General features: G+C 43.1%; 1 protein-coding gene across 1 annotated transcript; it reads left to right on the top strand.

The window, feature by feature from the left end:
- Window positions 1-2,574: 2,574 nt before the first annotated feature.
- SRP9 (signal recognition particle 9) lies at window positions 2,575-5,659 on the top strand (the record flags this gene model as incomplete). Its single annotated transcript, XM_017729614.1, has 2 exons — window positions 2,575-2,667; window positions 3,943-5,659. Coding segments are annotated over 2 exons (213 nt in total), but the record flags the coding sequence as incomplete, so codon positions are not given.
- Between the last annotated feature and the right edge of the window lie 8,565 nt (window positions 5,660-14,224).

The following is a 14,224-nucleotide window of genomic DNA, read 5'->3' as shown; positions in this document are numbered from 1 at the left end:
TGGGGGTGGGTTCGCTGGTGACTGCACAGGGGAGGCAGGAATCACAGAATCGATTAGGTTGGAAAAGACCTCCGCGATCGTCGAGTCCAACCTGTGACCGAACACAGCCATGTTAAGTAGACCATAGATAGCACTGAGTGCCACGTCTAGATATTTTTTGAACACTTCCAGGTATGGTGACTCCAGCACCTCTCTGGGCAGCCCTTTCCAATGTCTAATCACCCTTTCTGTGAAGAAATTCCTCCTAACGTCCGACCTAAACCTCTCCTGGCACAGCTTAAGGCTGTGTGCAGGTTGCATGCGAGAAGAGGCCGACCCCCACCTGGCTACTCCCTCCTTTCAGGGAATTGCAGGGAGCGATAAAGTCACTCCTGAGCCTCCTCTTCTGCAGGCTAAACACCCCCAGCTCCCTCAGCCGCTCCTCGGAGGACTCGTGCTCCAGACCCTTCCCCAGCTCCATTGCCCTTCTCTGGACTCTCTCCAACGCCTCCATGTCCTTCTTGCAGTGAGGGGCCCAGAACTGGACACAGCACTCGAGCTGTGGCCTCACCAGTGCCGAGTACAGGGGATAAAGCAGCCCCGAGGAAGAGGGTTACTCGTTGGTGTTGCACCTGACCATCCTTTTCTGTGAAACAGGAGGAAGCTCTCATTTATAACCCCAACAACATCCCTACAGAGCAGTGTTTCAGGTGGTGTTATTGGCATCTGGGATGAACCTCAAGAACCGAACTTCAAAGACACTGAGTTCATTCACAGTGTACCCGTGTGTTAAAAACCGAGGTTAAGAGCTCTGCTGAAGTATCAAGAATTGGTTTATTTTATTAGTTTATAGCACTTAAGACTGTGTCATTTGGATTTGTCATTTCATTGGCTCTTATGTTGCATTGTTGCCTGCAGTGATGTTTCGGACTGGAAAGTGTTTGCATCCTAAAGAATAATTCCTTAAGGACTTAATTTCTCAGTTTATGACTGTTTCTTGTTTCTGGTAACTTTTTTGGGAATGTGGTTTATGCAAATATTAAAAGTAACCTCAGACTTCCGAAAAAGCATTATAGTTCATCTAAAAAGCAGCACAAACATGTGATGTGGAACTCAGACCTGAGAAAACTTCAGTAAAAAAGGCCTAGTTTTCTTCGCCAAAAATAGGGAAACTGGCGAAACCTTTAGAATATTAAATTAATATCTGATTATTTAAAGCAGATTAACGTCTGCCGTTTAATTAGCATAGCGGTTCCATATGCGATTGCTGCTGATAATAAAATTGCCCAGTTTTGCCGCCTTAGGCTCTGTGACATTCAATTAAGTGAAAGAAGAGGGATGTCACTGCAGCCAGGAGTTGCTCTTCCCCTTTCCTTAAGGGGTCTCCAAAGGCAATCTCTTCCCATCCCTGGCAGCAAACTTGTCTAGTTACAGAGGGGTTTATGTAGGCCCCGTTGCCGTAACACAAATACCGTCCTGTTAATTTGGCAGAGAATTAGCCTCAGGAGCTTTTGTATTTGGGCTTGCTGGGAAACTGAAGGAAGAACAAGAGCTGTGGGAGATGGGTGTGTGGTCCCCAGCCAGGTAGTGAGTGGCCCTGCCTTTTGCAAGGGCAGGTTATTGATGTGTTGAGCCTGTAGCTGCTGCCTGTGGCGGCCTCTCTTGTGCTTTTGGGGCTGCCCAGTAGGGAGATGCGCTGTTGTTACACTGCTGCTGTGGTCAGAAGGTGGCAGTTTGCTAAAAAGGGTCAATCTGTGATGAGATCCGTTCTGGAGAAGGAATTTCAAAATGTATTTGTAGTGAAGGTGGTTGTTGACCATTAGCACAAATCACTGTACAATAAAAACCTGTTTACAGTGTGAGTTCAGAATGTTCTCAAAGGCCACCTTGCCTCGTTTCTAGTTACTGATGTTAGCTGAGGCTGCAAACAGGTACAGACCCTCTGTGGCTGATTCTGTGCTCAGGAGGAACCATTTAGTGCTCAGTCACTAAGGATGTGGGTTTTTATCAGCATGGATTTGAGAACTTTGGTGATTTGAGGGTCCAGAGCAACTGGATAGGTTAGAGCTGTGGGCAGGTGACTGCAGGAGTAACTGTGATGACAGTTCAGGTACCACAGGAGAAAAAGTGGTGGTGTTGAGCTTACCCCATTTAGTTGATCCCTTTCAAGTCTTCATGTAGAGCTACTTTTTTTTGAAGTGTTTCAAGCCTACAAACACAGGCTTCCAGTTGGTTTTTCTGGAGTGATACACAGCGAGGGGGTGTCTTGTCTCGACATGACTCTCATAGTTTATCCTGGCTGTCACCAAGGTCTCTGCAACTGTTGTTGCTGTATTTGCAGTGTTTTTGAACATCCCCAGTGTTAACCTTGCTGTCGCTGCTAAGAAACCAGTTTAAAGTGTTAGGCAGGGAAATGTAGTGGGCCAACTTCCATGCCACTTTGGCTATGGGATTACAACTTCCATACCACCAGAGCTGAGGAGCACCACAGAGGTGCTGAAAACATGGAGCAGTACATAATTATAATTAAGGGTAGTCTGAATGTGGGCAGGTTTCCTTCAATATATTCTGAGAATTGTTAGCTGTAAGTGCTAATTCTTAAAGTGTTTGTCATTTCAGGTGCGTGTCGTTCTCAAATACCGACATTGTGATGGGAACCTCTGTATCAAAGTAACAGATGACGTGGCTGTAAGTACAGAACACATTCCTCTGTCAGAGCTTGTTGTACCTCTCACAGACTTGTGTTTTGCTGTCAGTTAGCTTGGGAGCTCTTGGACACTGCCTTGAGAGTGCCTGACAGTTTTTAGAAAGCTTGTGCTCAGCCTTCCCTCGTTGCTGCGTCTGTGATTGACACTGACCTGTTCAGGAGCATTTTCAAACAGGTGTTTACTGCTGTGAGTGTGGTCCTTTTTATTTGCTCAGAGTGATGAAAACTTCTAGCCATAGATTAAGTTCCTTCTTTGTGATTATGAGACTGAATGACAGTGATGTTATAGCCGAGGAGTTGTTTTTCTGCAGTCCAGGGTGAGCCACAGTATTCTGCCCTACTCTTGTCTTCAGACTTGGAAAAGAGTCAAATTTCTTCTTTCCAAGAAAAGTAGTCTGGCATTGGAATTTCAAGTGCCTGGAAGCAATGTGAAACTCCAGTAAAGGCACTTCTTGATAGGGTAATAGGGCTAAACATGGGTGAGATGGTGAGTGTGGGGCACTGATAACAGGGACAATTTAAGGGTAATTTTGTTGAAATCTCCCACGGGGGAAGTTGGAGCCAGGTGATTCACAAATGTGAACTCTTCTGGGGTGTAGGCTGCCTTACCTGCTTTCAGTCACAGAAAGATGCTACACCAGGTGGGGGAAAATGGGGATTGGTTTCAGGTTTTTGGTTGCGTTGTTCTGTTGTTTCAGTTTTTTGTTTGTTTGAGTGTTTTTTTTATCTTAATCAGATGCTGTGTTCCTTATTTAGGGCTGCCTTTGAAAAACAGGTTATGCTTGGGGTAGGGGATCCCTTTCAGTGGGAAATACTGAATTTTATGTCCCAGGCAGTGTAACGTTAAGGACTGTGAAAGGCAAAATAAACTTGCTTTCAGAATATAGAGAATAGGAAAGTAACTTCAGGTTTAAAATCTTGTTCTATGTTTAGGCAGCTCAAAGAGGAGTGTCTTTAAAGGCAGCTTTAAAACCTAAGTTTTAACAGGTTCTTTTTGAGCTAGAAGAAACTAGAATAAATTATGAGCTTCCCTGTTTTCAAAATGGGAGGCATGAGCATTAAGGAGAAGCTGAAAAGTAAACACAGATATGTGTGTGCTTTGAAACAGGGTGGATGTGTTGGTGCTGCCTCCTGGTAACAGATGAACATTTCAGTGCTCTCCTTGTTTTGTGTGTTCCAAGCACAAATGCATAGCAGCTATAAACACGATAAAACCAGTTGAAGTGAAATCTGATATTAGGAACTTTATCTTGCAGTGTTTGCTGTACAGAACAGACCAGGCACAGGACGTGAAGAAGATTGAGAAATTCCACAGTCAGCTCATGCGACTCATGGTGGCGAAGGAATCCCGCAGTGCTGCCATGGAAACAGACTGAAGTGCTGCAAATAAAATGAGTGCTCCGGTCATATTTCATTGGAAGAAAATCTCTTGGATTTCAATGAAAAACTGGGGCAGGAGATGCTTTTATGTACTGAAGTGGACTGATGACAAGTCAAGCATTTTCACTCCTCAGACTCCACTTTGGAAATCTAGGAAAATAAGTGCTTTCAATTGAAAGCTTATATTTATTTTTGGGTATCAAGCAACTATTCTTACACATTAGGTATGCTAAGAAGACAAGTAAATATTTTAAATCTACAGTATGTTAGTCTGAATTTGATCGGCCACAAGCATACTTCTGGAAAGTTACTGTAAAATTTCATATAGATTTAATTGTGTTCATACCTTATGCTGGTGTATTCTTAAAATGAGAGGGTTTATTAACCTAATACTGTAGCATGGTGACTGGGTCTAATAAATATTTACATACATTATATAAATCTATTGGGTTTAGAATAACAGATGTTTTCTGGAAATGTTGAAATTGCCAATTTGTATTACCACTGTCACTAGCAACATTCTAGCTTTGGTATTGCTCTTGGTCATAAGCCGTGCAACATTATCCATGATGCAGTTTGTAGAACTCTTATATTGCCTAAGTAATTAAACTGTATTTTAAAAGTTAAAATAGAACTTCACTTGAATATTGCTAGAGATCTGTGAGATACTGGGAGAGTTTTTTTCTGCCTGTGCAAATACTGTTACTAAAAAATAGTCAGTGGCTTTTTTACATACTTGAGCTATTTTGTACTAGCAGGGGTTCCTTTTCCCATCCTTGCTTCAGGCAGAATTGAAGTATATCAGCAAGACAAATTCTGGAAGCTCTTGCCTATTATATTAATAGAAAATATCCAACCAAACACTATCCATATTCCTTATTCTAGCAGCTTGTTAACTGCATTTTCAAAAGTTACATGTGGCAGGTGGATGTCAGCCAAATGAATAAATGGATGAAAACAGCTTAATAAATACTTAAATACCACTGTCAGAAATAGACCGATGCTCCTGTAGCTTGGACTTGTTTCTCACAGTAACCTCTGGTAGGCTGATGGAAGCCTTAATTGTCTCTTGCAAAAAAAGCCTTTTGTTTGAAAACCCAGTAGCTAAAATTGATACTTACTTTGACTGGGTCTTGCATACTTAAAAACAGATGAACATTTTCGTGTAATTAGGCTATTGGTATAACTAGGTGCTTTCAGATCTAATTTTTTGGGTTAAACCAAGCCATGAAAGTAAAGCAGACCCATACTTGTAGTGGTATTTGTATATTACAAAACATCTACTTAAGTAGCTACCTGCTGTCACTTACATAAAAATAATTGAGCTACTGGGAAGCAGTGGACTTTCCACATTTGCCAAAAGCTTGGAAATAAACCACCGGGCTTAAATATTGCATTAGAGTACCCTTTCAGCTGAACATAGAATGTTGCACGTTGTTGGAAAATACTGCAGTGCTAAATTCGCAGTGACTGCTCAAAATTCTGGTCTGCAGGAATGACTGGTATGTGTGTAACATTTTTGTATTGGCTTTTGAAATATAAATAAAGCCAGAGAGAAGGCTGGACTCGCTTAATTGTTAAACTTTCATGAAATACTGTAATACTGAAATTTTTCTTTGGTGCCCCCAATAACTTTCCTAATATTTGCAATATAGTAGTAGAGAGACTGGGTGTACCAAGTGGCCAAAAGGCTCCAGCTTTATACTCCAGGAGGTTTTAGAGAAGGGGCAGTTACAGTACTGTATATTAGAGCAGCAGCTGTCAAGCAAAACAGGCAAGGAAACACATTTGTAGTTTTCTAAATTCAGAAGTTATTTCCCTAAAACCATGGGGAAATACTATTGCTACTTTTGTAAGTGTATGTGTTGTTAAGCTTGTTCTCCATATAATCAGAAAAAAGCTAGGGTGGTTCTGTGCAGGCAGAATGCAAAAGAAGATACTACAAAGCTGCTGCTTAAAAAACCCAAATGTTTTGAAAACTTACTTTAAGAAAACATAGGTGCTTCGTAGCTTCGTCCCGGAATTTTCAGCCATTTCCATACTGTGTTCATGGGGCAGTAGAGAAGCTCTGAATTCCAGGCTCTCTTCCTTTCATGCCTGTACCCTTGCTGAGAGTGCTCCTATATACACACTGGTCACTTCCCTAATAAACATTTGTTGAGTTAGTCCATCATGCTGCCAGCTACTTGAATGTGTTTTCTGGTTTGTGTTTAAAAAAATCAGTTTCTTGTGGCTGCTGCAGCAGAGGGGTGCTCACTGTACATGAATCTGCATTGGGCAGCCCAGCTTGCCAGAGACTCCTGCTCTCCAGCCAGGAGCTGGTGCTAGGAATTACAGGCTGCAGACAGGCAGGGCAGGAGCACATGGGCAGCCTGTGCTGTGACAGACTGGTGACCTTTGCAGAGGTGGAATGGTTAAAAAAAAATAGGATGCTTTCCCCTGCTACAGCTAATTTTGTTGCTACCTGTTAGTTATCTTCAGTAATTGTTCTGTTTTGTGAGATTAGTTTAATAAAACAGGCCTGTTATTGTTCCAAGAAATTGGGTTAGTTTACCCATGGAATTTATTCCATTTTTCTGGTGTTCTCACCTCCTGGATTCCCTGAGTGTCTTGATTTCAATTCTTTCTTTGTGCAAGGCATTTAGGCTGACTTTGTGCCTGAGCTCTCTCTTAATGTGCAGCTTCACTGCTTCTGTTTCCAATTTTAGGGGTTTGAACCCTGAGCTGCTCCATATTTAATCCATTGTGGCAGTGGATTCTGGAGTGCAGGAAGATTTTACAATTATGTGTAGAAGTGAGACATTTGGTCCCAGGTCTTTGTTTTAGAGAGCCTTATGAAAGAGGCCTTCCCATTAAAGTCCTGACCTAACTTCTGGGAGTGACAGGTTTAATCCGGAAAACTGGATGCTTTGGTGCCAGAGTCTGTCAAAGTGGGAAATGGAACTGAAGCCAAGCAGGTGCTTTTAAAAGTGTTTTAACTTGTCAAAATAATTATGTTTCATCTCAGTAAGTTTCTTCCTGCAGTATAAAAGTGGGTAATACTCAACATTTTGCTGTAACAAATGTGAAGAAATCCCGCTTTCTGCCAGATGTGGTCAGTAGGACTGGGATGATCACTTGTTACTGTAGGCTGATCTTAAAGGATTAAGTCATTTTAGGTGTTCATCCTGCTATAGGCAGGTTGAATCCCCTCACTTTGATCTCCCAGAAGAAGGGTGGGTGTTACCTTACCCACCTGTGCTTTTTCACTTCTGGCTTGGGGGAGGACAAACCTCTCACAGGAAATAACCACCTTTTCAATTAAGTTTGGATCTGAAGTGGAAGTATATAGAAAATAGGTGGGGAGTTTTTTTCTGTAAACTTACCCAGGGTGCAGATTACACACAAGAACAGATCCTTCATGATTCTGTGAGCATTAGTGGATGTCCTTGGGGAGTAGGAGCTTAGCTGCAAACTGGTGTTCTTTGTACAGTGCTGTGTGCTGGGGGACCTCCCAATTGACTGAAACAAAACTGTTTTGATCAAGCAAATCTAAGGAGTCCTTTTGTTAGATAACTGTCTTAAAGGATCTTCACTTTCTTTTTTTTTTTGAGAGGAAACTAGTCTATGAAGAACTGAAACTAATTCCTTGCTTACGTTAATAGTGATCTGCTTTTCAAGACATGGGGGTGTCTATTCTGAAATGTCGATACTACTTTAAAGATAGATGCTGTGTGACTCAGCACAACTTTTGTTTATAAAGATATTATCTGTTAGAAGAGCCTTGAGAGTTCAAGGATTGGTATTTAAATACAAGCAAGGGTTGAGTTGTCTTTGTTGCTGGGGATGACATAAAAACATGCCTTTCATCTCTTATTACTTTTACATAAGTAGATCTTTAGTGTAAGTAGACTCTTCAGACTGGCTTTCAGATAAACCTCCCCACCCTGATGCTGGGCTGAAGTGTTTGAGTCACTTCAGACTGGAGACAGATGTGGGCTTTTTAGTCTGTAGAAATGTTATTTCTGAGATGAGAATGATGCCGCAGTACTTTAGCAGCAATTAGTTACTCAGCAGAATGCAAAGCATGGTAGTTTGTTAACCCCTCCCTGCTTAGTATGCAAGCCTGTGTTTGTGCCCTGTAACTGCTCCACCTGAATAAATGCTCCTGGGAGAATGTGAGCTTGAACTGGACCATGTAAAACTGGAGTCTGTGGGAACCGAGCAAACAAAAACATGGTCGTGGCATGATAGCAGAGTTAACTGCCTTCATGCAAGTCCAGGCCCATGTTGTTGAACATAATCTTTGTTTCTGGTGAAGGTAAGTCCTTATGTTCTTCTACTGTGCCAAAGTTAGCTGTAGGGGTGTGGTCTTGGAGCCCTGGGATGGGAATGCAATTACTTTCTGCCATTCTAAAAGCGTCTTAAGCCCTGAGTGCCATCTCTGAGTGCTCTTATGTGAAAATGCCTGGTCTCTTAGCAGGAGCCAGTGTGCTCGACCCCTTATGACTCCTCAAACAGACAGTTCTTGGGTGTTGTGAATATTGGGATTATAAAACTAAGCGTATAGAGTTTCCCTTAAACTGTAATGCTGGTTTTTATGAAAGTGTTTTCCGTTTAATCAAGACGAGCTCTGAGCATACTTTGCTTTGTTTAGCAAGTGTTGATTTTGTGCTGACGTTCTTTAGTCACCTTTTTGGTGACAATTCTTAGTAACTTTTTTAGAACTTAAAACATCAGTCATGCCGAGAGGTCTGGAATAGATTGATTTTTTTTTTAAATTTCCTTTGAAGTTCGTGCATGTTGGGTTCTTTTTTTGTCTAGAAGAAGTGTTACCCGTCCATGAAAGGAGTGGTCTGCATTGTCCTGCTTCTCCTGAGAACCTTCCTGAGTTACAGGCGTGTGTTTACAGCAAGATTCCAAAGACTGGCCCCTTGGAGAGCGGGTTGAGTTTTCTGGACACCTCCTGAATGGCTGTGCTGGCTGGTAATGAGCAAATGAGAGTTCGGGTAGCTGAAATATGCATTTTAACTGGGTTGCTCATGCATGTAAATACAGCCACCTCTACTGCAGCTCTGCTATCATTGTGTGGCTGCGAGATGAAAGGCTCGCCTCGGGGCGCTGACAAATGAGGTCTGGCAAACTGTGTGGCTCAAAATGTTACTTTCCAGAGGCATCTGCTCCGGTAAGGAGTCAGCAAGGCAGGGGGATGAGCTAATGCCTCAGACACGTCCGTGTGAAATTCAGTGTCTCACTTTAAATTGCCTTAAAAGATAGCTTTTAAATTTGGGGGCAGGAGGGAAACTGACCTTTCAGTGACTGACATTTCGGGGTTGTTTTTTTTTTAAACACATTTTCTGCGGCAGTGCTCCCATATAGCTGAGGTCAGGGACCAAAGGAGTAAACAAATTTCATCAGGGATTGTTGATTTGTGCCCAGAGGCGAACCTTCTGTGCTTGGTCACACAGCAGAGCCGGGTGACACGTGAGTAAAACCGTGCAAATATCCAGCCATGGTTTTAGCAGAACAAACAGCTGCTCTGCAAATAGCTCCGTACCCACCACAGATGTTGATCATCCCATGAATGTTCAGACTGGGATTCCACAGCAGCTTTGGTCCATGGAAGAGCTGGCTGCTGGTCCCTCTTGCCTCTAGCACCAATTCCAGTGTACCTCTGAGCCTCAGCTGAGCTGTTCCCATTCACCAGTGCATCAGAAAACTCGATGTTCTGGAGAGCTGCTGGTGTGGTATTCCACCTGCTTAGTGTGCTGAGATGGCTTCACAAAAGGTCAGCTGAGTGCTACAGGGAGTGAAATGGAAGGATTGAGAGCTCCCAAAGGGGTGTGGAGAACGATGGGAGGGAAAGAACCAGTTAGATTGGCTTAGGTTGCCATGGTACCAGAGCCTAAAAAACTGTCATCTTGGAATTTCCCTGATTTGGTTCTAAAAACCTCCTGTCTGTCCCATTAAACACCCTGTAATGTGCATGCTATACAATATTTACCTAAAAACTAGATATGTCTGAATTTGTTTCTGTATTGTTCTAGTTCTTATGGATAACACAGAAAGTGTGGAACCAAAGATTGTAGATGATATTCTTCCTAGAAGTCTGTAACACTCTGGTAGCCTCTCAAACAGAGTAGCCAGAACTGAACACATGGTACAAGGTGTAAGTTATATCATGGATTTATAAAACTGTGTTGTAATTCCTAGCATTCTTAAAGTGCCGATGTTGGGGCAGGGGTTTAAGAAGGGATCAGCATTTAAAGGCTCACTCCAGCAGTAATGGTTCAGTGAGCTGTAGCTGCTCCAAACCAATAAATTCTTAAGATGCCTCCAGAATGCATCCAGGTGACCAACCCTTGAAACACAAATACTGAAACACCTCCTGGATATGATTTTGCTGGTGGTGAGAATGGGCTATTTTGATTTCACAGAGAAGGGTGTTTTCTTTCCTTATTCTTTTGACTCCTGTATTGAGTGTCCTTCTTTTCTGACTCTTCAGTCCCTTCTTCTTTTTCATTTGTTTTAAACTTATTTTTTCTCTCTAGGTCTTTCATGCTCCCCTTATTTTCCTCTCTACAGTTAATCATGGTGATGTTATAATTGGCTTAGAGGAAGAGGATTGTTATACAGTTGCAGCTTTACCTTCTACTTGTGGGTGTTCATAAAGGATTTTGTTCTCCAAGTTGAGCTTCAGTAGAGGGACATTCTGCATTGTCACACTTGGGAAGAGCACGTGTGTAGGTGTCACTAGAGCATTAATAGTAAACTGCATGGCCACCTTCCTCAGCCAAAAATAGTATAAGAAAATGGTTTTACTGGATATAGACAAATAACACTTGGACTTTAGCAAATAAAAAGATCCTTCAGCTCCTACTCTGTGTTGGAGTATCTGCTTAGACTGTAGCAATTAATTTACTTTCCTATAGTGCATATTGCATATGTCATATTTTATTTCCCTGAAGACTACTATTGATGTCAGCCAGCCTACAACTTGTAAAAGATTAGATATCAGCAATTCTCCATAATAATATTTCATCAATATCTGTCTTACAATATAAAGAGTGACTTTTAAGGACAACCATTTTTTATCTGTTGTTGTCTGTTTTTCTGTGCTTGTATGAATCTTTGTTTGAGCGCTCTGTAGTTCCCCTCACACCAGCAGTCCCATAAGTTTCTATCATGGCCAAATCCTCCCCCTAATTTCTGTAACAAGCTCCAGCTGCTTTGAAGGTGAATATTGCGTGTATTGTTCCTTTACCTCAGCCCGATGCTAAAGCAAAAATAACTTCGAGGAATGCCAGACCATGGAGTTGCTAATGTTTTCCATTTGCTTTATTTAGAATCACAGAATATCTCAAACTGGGAGGAACCATTAAGGATCATCAATTCCAACTCCCACTCCTCACAGGACTACCTAAAGCTAAACTATATGATCAAGATCATTGTCCAGATGCTCCTTGAACTCTGACAGGCTGGATGCCATGAGCACTTCCCTGGTCCAGTGACTGACCACTCTGTGAAGAACCTATTCCTAATGTCTGATCTGAATTGCCTTTGGTGCAGCTTCATTCCATTTTCTTGTGTCCTGCTGCTGATTACCAGAGGGAGATCAGCATCTCCTCTGTGAGGAAACTGCTGGGCTGTGATGAGTTCACCCCTCAGACTTCTCCAAGCTGAACAAACCAAGTGACCTCAGCTGCTCCTACTGAGTCTTCTCCCTGAGGCCTTTCACTAGGTTGGTCGCCCTCCTCTGAACACACTTTAATAGTTTTATGTTCTTCTTATATTGTGGTGCCCAAAACTGCAAACAGGACTTGAGGTGAGGCTGCACCAGCACTGAGTAGGGCAATCATCCCCCTTGACCAGCTGGTGATGCTGTGCAAGATGCACCCCAGGACATGGTTGGCCTTTTGCCTTTAGTGGTATTTGCATCTCTGTGTTGTCCTCTGATAGGTTGTGGGATTTGTATGATTTTTGCAATAAACAGCCAAACCAGTTCCAGTTAGGAGGGATCCACGTAAAGACCTAAACCCAGTGTAATCTTCCTCTGTTCTCTGTCTGTTTGAGGTACCTACTTTGCTCGTTGCTCTTTACCACTGCTACTGCTATAAGGGATCATAGAATTGTTTAGGTTGGAAAAGAGCCTCTGAGATCATCAAGTCCAACCATTAACCCAGCACTGCCAACCCCACCACTAAACTATGTTTCTTAAGTGTTCAGTGCTGCTAAAGCACAGAGAAAAACTACTGTTAAGTTGTCAATTTAAGAGGGTGGACACTCACAGGAAAATGTGTTTGTCAGAGGGATATCTCCATCATAGGGACTTTGAACTACCCTGTCCACTTCAAAAGAGGAAGAACTGGGAGGCCCTCAGCGGTAACAGGGTGCTTTCCTGGATGACTGAACACACCTGTTTTCAGAGCATGGGACAGGATGAAGTATGACACTACCTCTTCATCAAGTTACAGAGGCTGGAGTTACTAACTAGAGATTGGAACTGGCATCCTTATAACAAATAGAGGACAGAAGAAATGCAAATTTTCATTAGTTAAAATAGTCAAATAGAGTATTGTGCTGGCTTTGGCTGGAGTAATTTTCTTTGCAGTAGCTGGTACAGAGTTATGTTTTGGATTTGTGCTGAAAACAGTGTTGATAAAAGAGAGATGTTTTTGCTATTGTTTAGCAGAATTTGCACATAGTCAAGGCCTTTTCTACTCCTCACCCCACCCCAGCAGTGAGCAGGCTGGGGGTGCACAAGGAGCTGGGAGGGGACACAGCCAGGACAGCTGACCCCCGCTGACCAAGGGGGCATTCCACACCACAGGGCATCACGTTCAGCATATAAAGCTGGGGGAAGAAGGAGGAAGCGGGGGATGTTTGGAGCTGCTGTTTTCCCCAGTAACTGCTATGTGTGATGGAGCCTTTCTTTCCAGGCTGAACACCTGCCTGCCCATGGGAAGCAAGGAGTTAATTCCTTGTTTTGCCTTCCTTGTGTACGCGGCTTTTGCTTTACTTCTTAAAATGTCTTTATTTCTATCCATGATCTGACTTCTACTCCTCTGATTCTCACCCCCATCCCGCTGGTGGGGGAGTGAGTGACTGACTGTGTGGTACTTGGCTGCCAGCTGGGGTTAAACCGTGACAAGTATCTGAGTGGTAGCTGTAATAAAGGGTTATGACCTTGGCACACAGCACGTTTGCATTTTTAATTTTCATCCTATAAAAGTTATGTTTACCATGAAATTCAACACAGTCTTATTTGTGTGTAAGTGAAATCCCTGTAGTCCTACAGAAGAAAGAGGGACTGCTACTAAAGCTTTTGGTGTCTCAAGAAAAATAGTACGGAACAGTTTGTGAAAACAGATGCCCCAAAAGGGGTAGAAATCAGCACATTTTGTGTGGAAGAATAAAACAACAAAAAAGGACAAAACTTGCTTACAGAACAGTTTAGGGACATGTTACTTTAAAGAAGACTAGTCTTTAATTTAGGTACTATTGCTGCTCATAACAAAAGAGCCTGAGAGCTGCACCAAAGGCTCTGGGCAAAGGGCTGCTTGAGCAGACTGTGATGGTTGGGCAAAAGACGTTGAAAGATGTGAAAGGAATCATTATCTGTGATCACAAGTCTGTCTGTTGAGACCCCAACAATCCAAACGGGAGCTGAGATGGAGTGGAGGTGATGAAAAAGGAAGATTGGATCTTAGGAGTGAAGTGATAGGTGAAAGCTGAGATTGAATGGAAAAACCTCAGAGATGATGAAGAATTTAATATTTGCTTGTTATGTTTTTCCTGGTGGGATGAGTTGCTACAGCTTGACCTTCTGGGGCTTGTTTAGATCTCTCTGCCCAAGTTTGGAAGACAGGCCCTGGAGAACACAGGTTCAGGGAAAAAGCAGCCCTGTTAGGTGCGTTTTCAGCGCGTTCCTTCTGTGGGGCACAGTCGTGCTGCCCAGGAGAGCAGCTGCGGATGGGCAGCACTCTGTGTTCCCCTTGAGCTCTACTCCCACGCAGCGAGCGCTGCTGAGCCCGGCTGAGAGGCCACTTCGGGAGCTCCCAGGGGGTACCGCACACGGCGGCTGTGCCCAAATCCCGGCAGGGCAGCGGGCAGCCAGCGTCTGCAGCCTGGGGCGCTCGGGGAGCACCGCGCCTCGGGAGCCCAGCGGGGGCTGGGGGG

Source organism: Corvus brachyrhynchos, unplaced genomic scaffold (assembly GCF_000691975.1).
Source record: "Corvus brachyrhynchos isolate BGI_N302 unplaced genomic scaffold, ASM69197v1 scaffold101, whole genome shotgun sequence".
Classification (NCBI taxonomy): domain Eukaryota; kingdom Metazoa; phylum Chordata; class Aves; order Passeriformes; family Corvidae; genus Corvus; species Corvus brachyrhynchos.
This window is presented reverse-complemented; position numbering and strand designations above follow the sequence as displayed.